This window comes from Epinephelus fuscoguttatus, linkage group LG2 (assembly GCF_011397635.1).
Source record: "Epinephelus fuscoguttatus linkage group LG2, E.fuscoguttatus.final_Chr_v1".
Classification (NCBI taxonomy): domain Eukaryota; kingdom Metazoa; phylum Chordata; class Actinopteri; order Perciformes; family Serranidae; genus Epinephelus; species Epinephelus fuscoguttatus.
Window position 1 is genome coordinate 44467293 of NC_064753.1, and position 13375 is coordinate 44480667.

At 40.8% G+C, this 13375-nt stretch overlaps 1 protein-coding gene across 1 annotated transcript in view; it reads left to right on the forward strand.

Moving 5' to 3' along the window:
• The window catches only part of kcnq1.1 (potassium voltage-gated channel, KQT-like subfamily, member 1.1), a 74174-nt gene that overhangs the window by 39503 nt on the left and 21296 nt on the right, over positions 1-13375 (forward strand). Inside the window, exons 6-9 of the mRNA XM_049562457.1 lie at positions 2307-2447; positions 6001-6111; positions 9489-9584; positions 9755-9871. Coding sequence (XP_049418414.1) covers positions 2307-2447; positions 6001-6111; positions 9489-9584; positions 9755-9871 — 465 coding nt within the window. The remainder of the gene's footprint in view (positions 1-2306; positions 2448-6000; positions 6112-9488; positions 9585-9754; positions 9872-13375) is intronic.

Here is a 13375-nt window from a genome sequence, read left to right on the forward strand (position 1 = left end):
TGGACAATAAGCCGCACCAAGAGATTCATGCCTTATCCGGAGTGTTTTCAGTTAGTGTTTGGTTTTCTATCTCCGATGAAGAGCAGCGCACAGCAGCTTCCCTAAACTTTGTCTGATCCAGAAAGTTCTGTGACTTTCTGGAAAGTTTTAATGTATCCTCTACATCGTTGGTTCCCAACTGGCCCAGCCACAGGGTCCAGATTTCTTCTTCGGCCATGTCGTCAAGCTAGTTTGACATCTCTGTTAAGTTGCTGTCTCTTACTCATTCACAGCAGCAAACAGCACTTCAAAATAAAAGCTTGATGCCAGAAATTCAGTGTGAGGCAGTAATTACGGGCCGAGCACCATGCCGTGCAAGGACCCTTTGGAAATGCAAGGACTTTTTATTATTCGTCTTTGTCCTCCAAATGAATTACCTTTTGGGGGGACTTAACATACTCAAAAACTCCCACATCTTTGCACCTCTATCAGAACTGGTGAAAAATGTGAATTTTTAGGGGGTCTAATGGTCAGCTGCAAAAAATGGCTCAGTAGCACCCCCTACAACATTTCGAAGGAACAGCCCCCGAAGCTGGTTTTACCTACATATAGGAAACTTGGTGGGCACATGTAACACCCCAAGACGTACAAAAAAGTCTCTTAGAGCCATATCCTAAACCCAACAGGAAGTCGGCCATTTTGAATTTACCGTGCCACTTTTGTGCATTTTTCCTCCTAGAAATTTAATCTGATCGACTTCAAAATTGATGTGTCTGATCTTAAGACCTTAATGATAAAAAGTATGACGCACTTTCACATATAACTCATGAAGTAGTGTTCATTTTGTCATCTTATATATTAAGTTTTAGTTCTGAGATCAAATGTCTGTTGGTTTATGAGTGGAGGTGTGTCTGTGTCCGGAATGGTGTGTGTGATTAGCCAAAATATGATAACCTCCTGTAGCACTGATAGCAGATTGCTACAATTTTAGTCAAGACCAAGAATGAACATCTTGAGCATCAAACTCAAGACTCAGGACTCAAACTTTCAAATACGATTTCATCCAATCCATCCAATTTTTGGCTAAAAGAACTGGCACTGAAAATTAGCCTCAAAATGAGCTGCTTGGGTGAATGATTAAGAATGCAGCTTTGCAGAGAGGGTGTCTGGTTTGATGTCGTTAATGTAAGCAATACATCCAGACATGAAACATGTCCTGATTTACATATTAATTCTGAACAAGCACAATTAACAAATGAGGCCCCGGGTGAATGGAACATATGGTCTTTATGATATATTATGAAGCCAGTCAACAACAGCAGCTGACAGTGTATACTGCAGTTTGTACATGACCATATATACAGCACCGAATACATACTATGGAGCCATTCAAAATCAATAAGATGAGACCTGACTATTAAATTTGTGCTTGAGTTATTTTATGCAGCTTTAGCGTGGTAGCATGTCAACAAACCCCATGAAACGACCAAAATCAATGATGAATTGATCCCACTTCTGTGGAGCCAAAGCCTGATATAAGTTATTCCCTGAGCGCCATCGAGCTCCATTGTTGTCCGAAACTTAAAAACACTTTAAGGAGCCTAACTGGTGCACTGGGTGACATGTTTGTTCATTACAATGAACACAGCCTCTGTTTATTTTGAGCCAATCCCACATGCACCGTCCTGCTGACATATATACCGGCACAATAGATGTGTACTAACCTGTGGCTCAGAATAGTTAATAAAGCTAATGAATGCACTATTTACTCCCGTTTGAGTAACAATGCCCAGCTGTTAAGCAAATTTCCGAGCCATGAAAACAAATGAAACAAAATATTTGTGACCCATTTTTAAAGATTTATGTCTTCAGTAGGAGAGTATTGGCTCGGGGGCTGAGTGCCACAGTATTGAGAAATGGACTCACACATTGTTGGTTTCAGTCTTGGTCTCAGAATAATGCCAGCCTCATCCTTTATGTACAACATCATTCCAGCGAACTGATAAGAAGCCACTGAGCTTCAAGTGTGAATCCACTTTTAGTTCATTATCAAGCCCACAGAGACGGCGGGATGCTCAGAAATGTATTTTAATCATCATATTCACAGCACATTTACATGAATATTCACATCCATATGTCATATTATTAGCAAAGACAGCCACTAGCCTCCAGGCTGTTAACCGCTGAAGTGATATAACTGATACGTTGTGGCAATCAGGACGGATTGTGTAAGAGAGCACATATAGATTCAAATCATATAATCTTGTTGTGTTCTTTGAAATGATCCCTTTGTTGTTAATGAAATATGTCGTGCGTGTGTATTTCAGGAGCTGATCACTACGTTATACATTGGCTTTCTGAGCCTGATCTTCTCCTCGTACTTTGTCTACCTGGCAGAGAAAGATGCAGTCGACAGCAGCGGCTCCAACGAGTTTGGAAACTACGCTGATGCCCTGTGGTGGGGAGTGGTAAGAATCTGTGTCTGTGTGTCTGGGTGCATCATACCTGGTGAAGTCAATATTGTGCATGTCTCAGTGGTGTATGGTAGTTACAATGGGTCCCGGTGGACACCATGAATATTTGAAGAAACCTGAATACAGCGCCGAAGGTGGGACTCTGCTCATTCCTGTGAAAGTTGCTCAGTGGCGCATGAAGCCAAAAAAAAAAGCTCTATTTCTGTGGTATGAAATTACCGAGATGATCGGCACTGCTTCCACATCATTAGGCCCATAGAGCGAGCGCACTAGAGACTTCCTTGGCTGAGCCGGTTACTTTGGGTTTAGCTCTCTGCTAATTTGAAAGGGGATGAAATAATTAAATCGTGCGGCTGTTCTAGACTTGCCAAATGTTATCGGACTGAATGGATATCCTGATCCTGATAGTGGAGCAAGTCTTTCTTGAGGGTTGTGATGTTTCTTTTACGCTTCACACTGCTACAACTCTTTTAAAATCTTACTTGATTTTATGATTTATAGTTTAACAAGTCTATGATTTGTCTGTTTCATGTCCATTATGTCTATTTTTTAAGCACATACAGACACTAGAGTGCTATCTTTCATCTCTTTAACTCTCAGCAAGTTGATAAATAAACATATTCCCCAAAATGTGAAACTGTTCCTTTGATTACCATTTAATTAAGTCAGCTTTGGTGATTTAATACATTTGTTTTAGTTCAATTATTTATTAAAGTCCTGTAATTAATTTTGCATTCACCATCACGATTTGATCAGACTCCACAGAACAATTATCACACTAACATTAACAATGGCATTAACTGTGCTATGTTTCAGAGAAGGTGTTATTGACTCATCCTCTAAATATTGTTTTAGTCACTCTTCAGTCTTGGCAAAAGTAAGAGTTTGCAGAAAACGCTGACTTGTTTCAAACAGTATTTGGCAAGTGAAAGGTCAAACATGAACTGTTTTATCTGTACTACTGTTGTTACAGTAGGAGTTGTGTGAAAACCCTTGGGCACATCTAGTGGGCCGCTAATACAAGCAGCAAAACAAGTAGTGCAGAGAATACAGGATGAAAATTTATTTTCAGACAATAAGTCACCACCCACTCTGCCTCTTGGAAACTTCAGGGATTCTGATATTAAAAAACGTACACACACACACACACACACACACACACACACAGCAGTCATAACCACTTCTCTCATATAAATGAAGGTTTATTTGCAATATTTACACACTATATTCCGTGAGTGTTATCAGGTTTGAGTCTGCTCTCACACACTCACAGTCTGTATTTTGAGTGCATGAAGATGTGGGTTAGAGTCCGAGAGGTGAAAAGGTCAGAGTTGTTTTTGGAGGGTCATGGAAAACATGCACCACAGCAAACACTCAAAGTGGATTCATCACAAACAACCAGAGCTGTTTTTTGGGTCAAGTCACAAATCATTTACATGTAGAGCACGCTGACGAATAAAATGACACAGCGTTTGAACATTTTCCTCATGAAGCTATGTTAGAAGTGTTAGTTAAAATGATTTCTGTTATGCTAGCAACATGGCTCGAGGGATGGAAATGTCTATCACTTTGGCCCACACTGAAATATCTGCATGACTGATTAACTGTTGTACAAACATTTTTTATTTAACCTTTACTCAACCAGGATAGGTCCCAGTAAGATTGAAAATCTATTTTTGGTCAAGATAAGCAGCAGCACAAAAAACAAGTGACTATGAAAGATACAAAACAGACAACACTACAATATAAAACATCCCAAGGAGGTGCAGAAAGCGCCACATATAGAAAGTAGTACACATGTATTAGTTTAGGCACAGACATCCCAGAGACTCATAATAGATTTAAAGGTCTAATGCAGGGGTGTCAAACATACAGCCCGGGGCCCAGAAGTGGCCCGCCAAAGGGTCCAATCCGGCCCACTAGATGACTTTGCACACCCAATATTGATGCACTTGAGAAGGCTAAGAGGTGTCAGTTTTCTTAGGATGTCACGGGCTGTTCATCATTTGTTTTGTAAATGAATGAACATTTTCAGAATGTACTGCTTCACACTAAAATAGGGGAGAAATTTGAAGGGGTTGTTATTTAAATTTTTATACTGGTCAAGCCCACTTGAGATCAAATTGGGCTGTATGTGGCCCATGAACTAAAATGAGTTTGACACCCCTGGTCTTGTTTGTAGAATCTAGTGGTTGTGAGGTTGCAAAAACATCCCTGTTTGTCAAGCATGCAGGAGAATTACAGTGGCCAACACATAAACACAAATGGCCCTTTCTAGAGCTTGGTTTTTCCGTTCTGGTCCACTGTTGAGCAACAGGGTGGATTCTGTGGAAGACCTGCTTCATATGCAGATATTAACGGTTCATTCCAAGGTAGGAAAAACAACAATTCTCATTTTCAGGTGATTATAAACTAATGAAAACACAGTTCTGAATAGTGTAGCCTGTACCATTTCTGCCAGTAGACCCTTTTAGGGCCGAAGTGACAATGAAGTCATTTTATTAGCTGGAGGCAAAACACAGCTCTCCACCACAGGGCTGTAGGCTACATGGGAATCTTAAATGTCATCTTGTTGTGTTATTGGGAGCCAGAATAGAAGGAGTCATGACTCAAAACTTAAATTTTTTGTTTGGGTTAGATCATCACATGATTCCTGAGCGCGGCACCACTGCTGCAAATTTCACACACTCAGGTGTGTGACAATCAGTGGAACTTTAAACTATGGTTACATGCGATAAGACAAAAGGACTGGACGGAGGCCATCATCAAAAATGCTCACATGTGCAGCGCACACTTCATATCAGGTTGGGAAAAAGTATTTCCTGTTGTAGGGATGAGTAACGTTATGTGTATTAAGGGTTATCATGTCCACCTCATCAGAAACTGGGGAGGTATGAAGAATAATACTGGATTTCTCATTAAAGCTTAACAGTTCAAGTGTTGTCCTCCTTTGTAAGATTGACATAGTAATCAACCACAAATCCGGCCATCCCACCTTCAGCAATCCTGTCAAGTCATCTATCCACTGAGTGAGAACACACAGGTCAGCCAGCCTGGTCCCGTTGGTCATTGTTTACTTATTCAAGTAACATTTGCCGTCCCGGAGAGTGATCAACCTGACATGGTGCGTTCATAAATTCAGTCTGACACTCTGCACTAAAATGACAGTTGGTTGAAGAAATTGAACGTTACATTTCTATATAAATTTAAGAACAGGTAACTTAATCACACATTCACTTACTGTGCCATCACTGCTAAGTGCTCTGCCACCTCGAGAGTGCAGTGCTCTTTATAACTGAACGATACATTCATAAAGCGCTCCAAATTTACAAACAGTCCAGTTTGTGCCAGAGTGCACTCCAACGCTCCACCTGCATCATCTTCTTCCATTCAACAAACCAAGAGAACTTTCTAGGTAGCGCTTGCTAATATCTGGACAGGTTGTTGGAACATCCCTAACAGCAGTGATATTTTTTTTTTTACAAATTAAAACTACCAGAATAAAGCATATTATATTCATTTCCCTGTTGTGTTTGTTTTTTCTAAGGTGACCGTGACCACCATTGGATATGGAGACAAAGTGCCGCAAACCTGGATTGGAAAGACCATTGCGTCCTGTTTCTCAGTCTTTGCCATTTCCTTCTTTGCTCTGCCTGCAGTAAGTGGAAAGAGAAATTGCTGAACCAGGACATCTTTCAGACTAAACCACACTGTTTCCTTCAGATAAATTCCAACTGAACTACATATACAGGCTAATTAGTTTGGTCTTTTAAGTATGTATTAAGAAACACAGAGTGCCTACTTTAGGCTCTACTGTGGCTGTGATTCATGTGTAAACCACAAAACCATAGAATAAAGCTGGTTTGCATGTTCCACCAGCCACTACCAAGATTTGGGAGGATTACAGTTTAAGAGCTTCATACATATGTTCATGATATTGTGCCTTAAGTGTTGTGAGGACCTTGACAAGCCCTACAACGCCTTACATTGTATCAACATTCTCCTGCTGCAGCTCACAGGGTTACATTAGATTTATATCATTTTTGTCCCAAGGTACCTGTTAGTTTAAATTTGATTTAAAAAAAAATTCCATTAGCTGTTGATGCTGCAGGTCCCAGGACCTCAAAGTTGAGATCAGGGAGGCACCGTCAAGAAAAGCAAACCAAGCAAATGTTTGTGCCACCCCTTAAAAAAAATGTTGGGAAAAGGGGACCCCATGGCATGATAATGACAACAATAAACTAGGCTTACTAGTGCCTACTCTGTACCATCTCTCAAGGGCGCAGAGGCAGGTTGCGTCTGAGGTTCCTAAGCAACCATAAACAGCACCATATCATAGCCTACTGACCAGAAATCCAGAGTGCAGAGCTGATCTTCTTCCAGGCGAGGCTAAGTGTAGCTTCTTACCGGAGGCTATAAGGCTTATGAACTCTCTCCCGCAATTTCAACATACTCTGTTTGCGCTGCGCTATGCAACAGATGGCGCTTACCCTCGCCTACTGGATGCATTTCTGGAGCGCCGCGCCGCGTAGCAGAGCCGCAAGCTCACATGGGAACTGCGAAATCACGCGATAAAAAGCAATTGATAAAGTGTGAGCCAGACCAAAACAATAGTTCATTCAGAATGAGAAAGAGAAAAAACAACTTGTGCGACAGGATGTGACATGATTTTTAAAAAATTGAGAGTTTACAATCTGTAGTCCGTGCATTGTGTTGTATTTTGAAATTTACCAGATGCTGTGTGCATTCTGTTTCCAGTCTGGTGCGATCTGAGCTATGTGGCTTGACGTGCTATAGATGGGCAGTCGCTGAAAAATAGACCTGGCATGTATCTCCAATACAGCAGAGCGCTGTGGCACTTCTGGGACGCTCCAGAGACACTGCGCAGTGTGCGATGTGGAAATGAAGCTATTCACTAGAATGGGAGCATATCTGCAGCGCAGACGGAGTATGTGGAAATTATGGGTCTGGCTCAAGTCTTTCCTCTGCACTTTATACTGCTGCGACTGTGTGCGGCTGTTGATGCACTATTACACACTCAAACATGCCGCTTGGTTTTTAACTATGTGTTCTATTTATTATAGGCTCTATAGACTGAAGGGAAAGGTATTTGCTGGCTGCGATTGGTTGTTCCTCCTCATGTGACGCGCTGCTGTGTTCCAAAAGTTGAGCTCTGTTCATTTTAGGGCGCAGCAGTCGTGCCCTGGAAAAAAAGGCGCTCAGGAACGCATGTGCACCGCAACAGTTTTCCTGTAGCATTTCATCACGCCTGCTGCATGTCTACATTGACAATGAATTTGAGGGCACAAAAATGCGGCATGTGTACGGCCCGTAACGCAGCAGTAGCAGCAGCACAGAGCAGTAGGAGTTAGATTTCACAAATCATGTGACAAGAGTAAGGACAACTGAACAACAAGTCGATGATGATTTGGTAGTCTCGCCACCAGACAATCAGAGATCTCCGCCTTCTGATAGTCTGGGGACACTCCTTTCTAAAGTGTGTTTAACACACCAGCGAAAACGGCCGGCAACAAAGCAACGCCTCTTGCATTTTTGAAAAGGACACGCCTTCTCGGAAATGTGCGCTCCCCCTTTTCTCGTCCGCAAGGAAACAAACACACAGAGAGCTTGAAAATGGATGCCGAGAGATTTAACTCCGTTTTATCAAACGTGTGCTCATCCGTGAAGAAAATATTTTTTCCAGCGGATGTCTTAATTACAACATTATTGAGCTAACTGGAGTAGTTTCATGTCGTATCCGACAACGGGAGGCTTTTAACAAATGACGTCCTGATGTTAGCTTAGCTGCTAGTGTTAGCTGTCCCTGTCAGCTGCAGCCACTGATGCTTTCTAGACATTGTGATTTCCCAAAACTGAATAAATACCACACATAGCAACACAAAACTGCTTTGCTAGCTCAATCATGTTGTAACTAAGATATCCGCTGGAAAAGATATTTTTTTCACTGACCGTTTAATGAGTTATTACCCATTACAGACACCGCTAACGGCTAACAGGGCCCAGCTAAACGTTCACACAGAAATAGTAATGTTTGTTCAATCATTGTGTTTATAGACTTTACAAACAAGCTCTGCTGGTTTTCTACCCGGAAGTATTTGTAAACAACAAGGCGATTCCCTCTATAGTCCGGCCGGACGGATGAGTCATGGCCTTGTAAAAGATTATGTTTGTTTCTTTTAGTTGGCAAGAATGTGTCACTGCAAACGCGACAAACATCCGCTAACTTTGATGGCGTTTTCTGCGAGTGCGGCTGAGCCATTTTGTACCGCTACACGTGTTTCTAGTGGGACCATGTTTACAAGCACAAGAGTTCAGCGAGCCACCAAAGGACCGCCCTGCAGATTTACTATTGGTTCTGCAACGTAGGGAGTTTTTTAAACTCTGAAATTGTATCCGCCCATCTAAACACAAAATCAGGGAGAAAGTCATCAGTCTTTAGTTAATTAAAGCGTCTAAAGACTGACTTGTGAGTCTAACGATTTGGTGTCAAAGTGAAAAGCAGGGGGCCTGAATGGGCAGTCTAGGATCGCCTCTGGTTGAAACGTGGCATAAAAAGCAACATTAACAGTGTCTTTGGTTTAAAGGTTCTGTGCTTTAAGAATTATGATTAGGCATCTACAGTTAGTTTCCATCATGAATAACTGGATTATCTGTGGTTCAATATTTATAGAATAGTGTATGAAACATGTGACAGTTAGAGCTCAAATGCTTTGCAAATTTGCAGTGACATAAAATTTAAAAATGGAAGAAACCACTTACACTTAAGAGAGCGTAACCAATAGATAATACAGTGTTTGATTGAGAAAAGACATAAGTGATTAACATAATCTATTAATTTCAGTTGATGAGCAAAGTGAATAATAGACTTAAATGTTTCAGTATTAAACAGCCCATTATTCCTAATTTTTGTTTAACTTTGTGTTTATTTCTGTCTTTTGAGTCATGCTGCTGCCTGTAAGTGTGTCGTTAAAACAGAATTAATGAGCAGTAACTCTGCTGTGCTGTTGTTCACAGGGAATCTTAGGCTCAGGCTTCGCCCTGAAGGTGCAGCAGAAGCAAAGACAAAAACACTTCAACAGACAGATCCCCGCAGCTGCCTGTCTCATTCAGGTATTTGACCAAAAAAATACAGAAACAGAACACAGCCGGGGGAGTGAACTGTCTCTGAGCCCCAGTCTTATTATTGAGACCATCCTTTCATGTAACCCTTGCTTTCTCTCTTGCATGGCATGAAATTAGTCCTGTCCAACCAATATATTGCTATTTTCATGCCCCTCCAGACATCGTGGAGATGTTTTGCAGTGGAGAACTTTGATTCTGCCACATTCAAGATGTTTTTGAGAAAGAAATCCAACATGCCCGCCTCCTCTCTGTCCACCCCCAAGCCCAAGAAATCGGTTAGTAATCATTTTATAGATTTCACTGTAACTGCTTCCTATTTTCAGTTTCCAGGTTGGTAGGCACACCAAGGCAAAACTTATGCAATATGAAACAACAGTTCTGCAATACTGTAAATCCTCCTGTCAAGAAGGTTTTAATGTTCAGTAGTTTGGAAACTGTTTTTGAGAGGTGTTGATTCAACTTAATGAAAGCTGTAGTTTGTGGTGTGTTGCCTGGATTCAGACCTTGGAATCTACCGACTTCACCTAATTAAGTGATTTGCCTCAGAGGGCTTTACGACATAAGACAACCCTGTGTCCTTGGACCCTCACAGCAGATAAGGAAAGACCCCAAAAAAACCCTTTAACAGGGATAAAAAATGGAAGAAACCTCAGGAGGAGCAGCTAAGGAGGGATCTGTCTCTCAGGATGGACAGATGTGCAATAGATGTCAAGTTTACAGAACAGACTGACATAATAAATGTGCAATAATCCATATGACAAAATGACACATAGAGGGAGAGGAGGAAGAAAGATGTACGGCAACAACATTAAAAACAATAACAACTACAACAATAATAATAGAAATATGAATAATGTAGTATATGATAGTATGTATGTTGTGTATATTAATATGTGACAGTGAATGTCACTTAATTGATCCCTGAGGGAAAATTGCGATTCGTTTCAGTTGCTCAGTGTAAAAAATAGAGAATTATTAGAAGTAAGAAGAGTATGAAATATAAATACATAATAAAATAAAATATATAAAAAACAATAAATAAAATAAAATGAAATAGAATAAAATAAAATAAATTATATAAGATGCAATAATAGCAACAAAAATAAATAAAAGTAAATAAAAGTAAATTAAATAAATAGCAATGAAAATGTGCATTTTAAATAAAAATTAAATGCGCATTATGCAACAGTGTTTAACACTAGTAATTAAGATTAAAAAAAATATTCAAAATAAAATATATATCGGCACTGTGCTGAGGCTGTAAGTATGAAAATGTATCTACAATATATACATCAATAGAATAAAACAAGAATAGAATAAGAGTAAACTTAAAAAAAAAGTATTAGTTAACAAGTTATGTGCCATATATGTGACAATAATAATGAGTATAGTAATAGTAGAAGTGTGACTAATAGTAACAGCAGGAGTAGTTGACACCAGGCAGGACCACGGCAACAGCACCTGTGAGACAAGGGAGCACAAAGGCTCTGGGGAAGAAGCCGAGTTAATGACATCCAATTTTGTCATATAATTGTTTGCAAATTGAGAATTAGAGGAGAGAGGAGCTCAGTGTACAACGACAACTTCAAAACAGTTGGGACGCTGCGTAAAACTTCAATACGAACAGAGGGCAATCATTTGTAAATCCTTTTTGACCTACGTTCAATTCAACACAGCACAGAGACAAGAGATTAAATGTTCAAACTTATGAATTGTATTGTTGTTTTTGTAATAATACACTCATTCTGAATTTGATGCCGGCAACATGTTCCAAAAAAAGTTGGACTATCCCAGCTGACATTGGGCGAGAGGCAGGGTACACCCTGGACAGGTCACCGACTATCACAGGGCTGACACATAGAGACAGACAACCATTCACACTCACATTCACACCTACGGACAATTTAGAGTCACCAATAAACCAAACTCTTGATGTGAGCGACATTGCTAAACACTGCACCACATGAGACATGTTGTTCTTAGACTGAATGTTTCAAGCAGTCCACAACTTTCCTAGTCTTTTGTTGGCTCTGTCCCAACTTTTTAGAAACGTGTTGCAGGATCAAATTCAGATTGAGAGTATACAGTATCTCACATAAGTGAGTACACCCCTCTCATTTTTGCAAATATTTCACTATATCTTGTCATGGGACAACACTATAGAAATGACACTTTGATATAACTTAAAGTAGTCAGTGTACAGCTTGTATAGTAGCATAGATTTACCTTCCTCTGAAAATTACTCAAAACACAGCCATCAACATCTAAACAGCTGGCAACATAAGTGAGTACACCCCACAGTGAACATGTCCAAATTGTGCCTCAAGTGTCAATATTTTGTGTGCCAACCATTATTATCTAGCACTGCCTTAACCCTTTGGGCATGGAATTCACCAGAGCTCACAGGTTGCTTCAGGAATCCTCTCCCACTCCTCCATGATGACATCATGGAGCAGATGGATGTGAAGACACCTTGTGCTCCTCCACCTTCAGCTTGAGGATGCCCCACAGGTGCACAGGTGAGTTTAGGGCTGGATACATACTTGGCCAGTCCATCACCTTCAGCTTCCTCAGCAAGGCAGTTGTCATTTACTAGGTGTGTTTTGGGTCATTATCATGTTGGAAAACTGCATTGCGGCTCAGTTTCTGAAGAGGGGCGATCATGCTCTGCTTGGAATTCATGTTTCTCTAAATGAACCGAGCTCCCCAGTGCTGGCAACACTCATGCAGCCCCAAACCATGATGCTGCCACCACTATACTTGACTGTAGGCAAGGGACAGTTGTCTTGGTGCTCTTTCAGCATGTGTGGCACCTTGGTGATCAAGTTTTCCAACATGATAATGACCCAAAACACACCTAGTAGATGACAACTGCCTTGCTGAGGAAGCTGAAGGTGAAGGCGATGGACTGGCCAAGTATGTATCCAGCCCTAAACTCACCTGTGCACCTGTGGGCCATCCTCAAGCTGAAGGTGGAGGAGCACAAGGTGTCTTCACATCCATCTGCTCCATGATGTCATCATGGAGGAGTGGGAGAGGATTCCTGAAGCAACCTGTGAGCTCTGGTGAATTCCATGCCCAAAGGGTTAAGGCAGTGCTAGATAATAATGGTTGGCACACAAAATATTGACACTGGACATGTTCACTGTGGGGTGTACTCACTTATGTTGCCAGCTGTTTAGATGTTGATGTCTGTGTTTTGAGTAATTTTCAGAGGAAGGTAAATCTATGCTACTATACAAGCTGTACACTGACTACTTTAAGTTATATCAAAGTGTCATTTCTATAGTGTTGTCCCATGTCAAGATATAGTGAAATATTTGCAAAAATGGGAGGGGTGTACTCACTTATGTGAGATACTGTATTTACAAAAAACAAGTATATCAGTATGAACATTGTTGTCTTAGAGCTGTATTCAATTGAATATAGGTCGAAAAAAGACTTGCATATCATTGCATTCTGTTTTTATTAACATTTTACACAGCGTCACAACTTTTTTGGAATCAATATTGTATCATATGAGGTCCCCCAGCAGGGGTTGGTTCAAAACTAGGGGCTGGTCCAAAGCAAGCCTGAGCCAGCCCTAACTACAAGCATTACCAAAGAGGAAAGTCTTACATCCACTCTTAAATGCAGAGACAGTGTCTGCCTCTCTGACCGAAACAGGAAGATGGTTCCACAGAAAAGGAGGCTGGCAGCTGAAGGCTCTGGCTCCCAATCTACTTTTGGAGACTCTGGGAATGACAAGTAACCCTATATTCTGGTAACGCAGTGTTCTG